We start from the raw sequence: 2,848 nt of genomic DNA on the forward strand, positions 1-2,848 counted from the left end.
TGTTAAACTTTCACAAAAATTGATGGGAAACTTAACATGCACACTTAACAATTAAAATTGCTACTAATTTTTACTTATTGCTAAAAGCATCCTTACTATTATTGTTATTGAATGATTTGAGCATTGTCTCATGGTGTGAAGGAGTTCTATTTTCAAGTTCTTCTAAAACCTGTGTCTTCATGTGTTCATTCCCTTCTCAGAAAGCAGTATTATTGAAAAAAATCATTATAAGAAAAACTCTTGGTTGGAACACTTTATTCCCATATAAATGTAAACTACTAGAATTATATTAATTACACACACACACACACACACACACACACACACACACAGAATTTCAAGAAGAAAATGAGGTAGAGATCTTATTCTTCCCAGGTTAAATATAGATCTAGAAGTACTTTAGTTTAGAAAAAAAGATTATCACAAAATATACTAATGTTCATTGCTTTTCCCATTATTCTTTCTTTCATGGATGGTGCCTTGTACATTGATCCTTAAAACCAGAATCCTAAAGGAAACCCTGAAACAACATTTATAACAGGAATAACATGAATGCATTTTAGGTATGTAATCACTGATTAGGGAACAGTAATATGAAAATTGGATTAAATATTTAGACATGGCCCAAACCCAAGTTATCAGTGAATATAGAATGGATGAGTTTTCTTTTTTTTTTTTTTTTACAATTAGTTGCCACCAGTAGGATTCTAAACATCTCCTTTGAAAGAAGACTATAGAGCATATTGCTAAACATAATATGATATAAATCTTGAAGGTAAAAACTGGCATAGATCAGAACTATTTTGTAAGGCTTTGTCATGCATGTCTCAACAACATGCTCACTTTACCTGCATATTGCTTTTTGGTTTTGCAAAGAAAAGAAACCTTTGAAGCACATGTTTAAAGGCTTTCTTTACCTGCTGGTTTCTTAGAGTATAAATGAAAGGATTTAGTAAAGGGGCCACAGAGGTATTAAGCACAGCTACACCTTTATTGAAAGTCACTCTTTCTGTTGCAGAAGGCTTGATATACATAAAGATACAACTCCCATAAGTAATGGAGATGACAACCATGTGTGAGGAACAAGTGGAAAATGCCTTTGTCCGTTGTTGGACTGAAGGGAATTTTAGAATGGTTTTGATGATGAATATGTAGGAGAGGACCACCAAGAACAATGTGAAGACAAGTGTCAACAAAGCTAAGGCGAAAGCCATCATTTCTATGAAACTTGTGTCTGTACAGGAAAGCTGCAGGACAGGGGAAGTGTCGCATAGGAAATGGTCGATGGTTCTGGATGCACAGAAATCCAGCTGGAGTCCTAAGAGCAAAGGGGGAAAGATGGTTAAGAATCCAATTACCCAGGAGCTGAGCACCAGCTGGTGGCACACCTTGCTGTTCATGATGACAGGGTAGTGCAGGGGTTTGCAGATGGCCACATAGCGGTCATAGGACATGGCCGCCAGTAGGTAAAACTCTGTAATTCCTAGTAGAAAGAAAAAGAAGAGTTGGGTCACACAACCATTGTAGGAGATTGTTTTGTTTCCTGTGAGAATGCTGGTCAAGAACCTTGGGATGCAGACTGTGGTGAATGAAATTTCTAAGAAGGAGAAATTTCGTAGGAAGAAATACATTGGAGTCTTGAGGCGGGGGTCCAGCAATGTGAGCAGGATGACGATTAAGTTCCCCATCAGGCTTAAGATGTAATTGACAAAGAGAAACAAGAAAACCACGATTTGCAGCTGTGAGTCTTCTGTCAGTCCCAGCAAGATAAACACAATTTCCTCTGATTTGTTCTTCATTTCCTTTTTCTCCTATCAATTCTACAGAAAATAAAAGAAATTATTTTCCCATGTAAGAAAAGATATATACTACTTTTTTCAGTCACAGAAAAACGCATCATGTACCAATATTTGCACAAATCAGCTTAGAGTCCGTCACAATGAGCATGTCTTGAATTGAGCAGTGCTAACCTGTCCTCCTGGGTTTGTGTCATGAACCAATTTGAGATTTAGAAACATAAGTGAGAAATGTGAAGTTAACACAGGTTTTAAAGATGGTAACAAAACTATCTAGTAGTCACAACTGTGAAGGTCAACACTGTCACTCTTGCTTTCCTTTTTTCCTCCTCTGTGTCTTATGCGTTCTGAATAAAGAGAAAAGTCATCTATATGGAAAAGTAGCAGATATTCAGTGCTTAAGCCACAGTTGGAACAGTGATGTTTCAGATAGAAAGCAAAAAGTATTCCTTTGTTATATATACTCTACTTTCAATAACAAATGTTTGTACTTCTCAATAATCACAGTTTTGTAAACATTTGTGCAAGATTTCATGCATAAATGGTAACATTTTATTCTCTTATGCGAATAATTAACCTATGACATGGACTTCTTTCTTGCACAAGATGCAAGTGTCAAGTAGTCTATCATAGCTCAATCATTTTAGATGTTTTAAAGCAGAACCATAATTGCACATGCCTAACAATCTACAGTTAGTCTTTTAAATGTACCCCTCCATATACACAAACCTCCACCAGATTGTTTACCAGAATTTGTTCACTTATGTTATTGTATTTATTGTATCACAGTTCCATGTGTTTACTAGTTTAGTGGATGGATTCTTTTGGATTGGTAAGAAAGAACCCTACAGTCTTGAACATCCTAAGCCCATGCTCTGCCCATTGAGTTCTATCCAGAGCCCATTTAGAAAAATTACTGCTTTTGTTTCCTCAGATATTTCATGTAATATACAGAGAAAGTTTTATTTTCTTGGCTTGTGAAGATTTTTCATCCCCTCATCCCTTACGATCTTTAGCTTGGACACCACTTCCTTTGCATGCTGAATTATTTT

The 2,848-nt window shown here is 36.1% G+C and overlaps 1 protein-coding gene across 1 annotated transcript; it reads right to left on the reverse strand.

The window, feature by feature from the left end:
- Positions 1 to 839: 839 nt before the first annotated feature.
- Positions 840 to 1,802, reverse strand: LOC125348403 (olfactory receptor 6C6-like). Its single transcript, XM_048341612.1, has one exon. The coding sequence runs from the start codon at positions 1,797 to 1,799 to the stop codon at positions 840 to 842; it is 960 nt and encodes a 319-aa protein (XP_048197569.1). The 5' UTR covers positions 1,800 to 1,802.
- Between the last annotated feature and the right edge of the window lie 1,046 nt (positions 1,803 to 2,848).

The sequence above is a fragment of the Perognathus longimembris genome, chromosome 1 (genome assembly GCF_023159225.1).
Source record: "Perognathus longimembris pacificus isolate PPM17 chromosome 1, ASM2315922v1, whole genome shotgun sequence".
Taxonomy (NCBI): Eukaryota; Metazoa; Chordata; class Mammalia; order Rodentia; family Heteromyidae; genus Perognathus; species Perognathus longimembris.

Bases quoted from the DNA above. Each gene is read 5' to 3' on its own strand.
- LOC125348403 (XM_048341612.1), bottom strand. From the start codon at position 1,799: ATGAAGAACAAATCAGAGGAAATTGTGTTTATCTTGCTGGGACTGACA.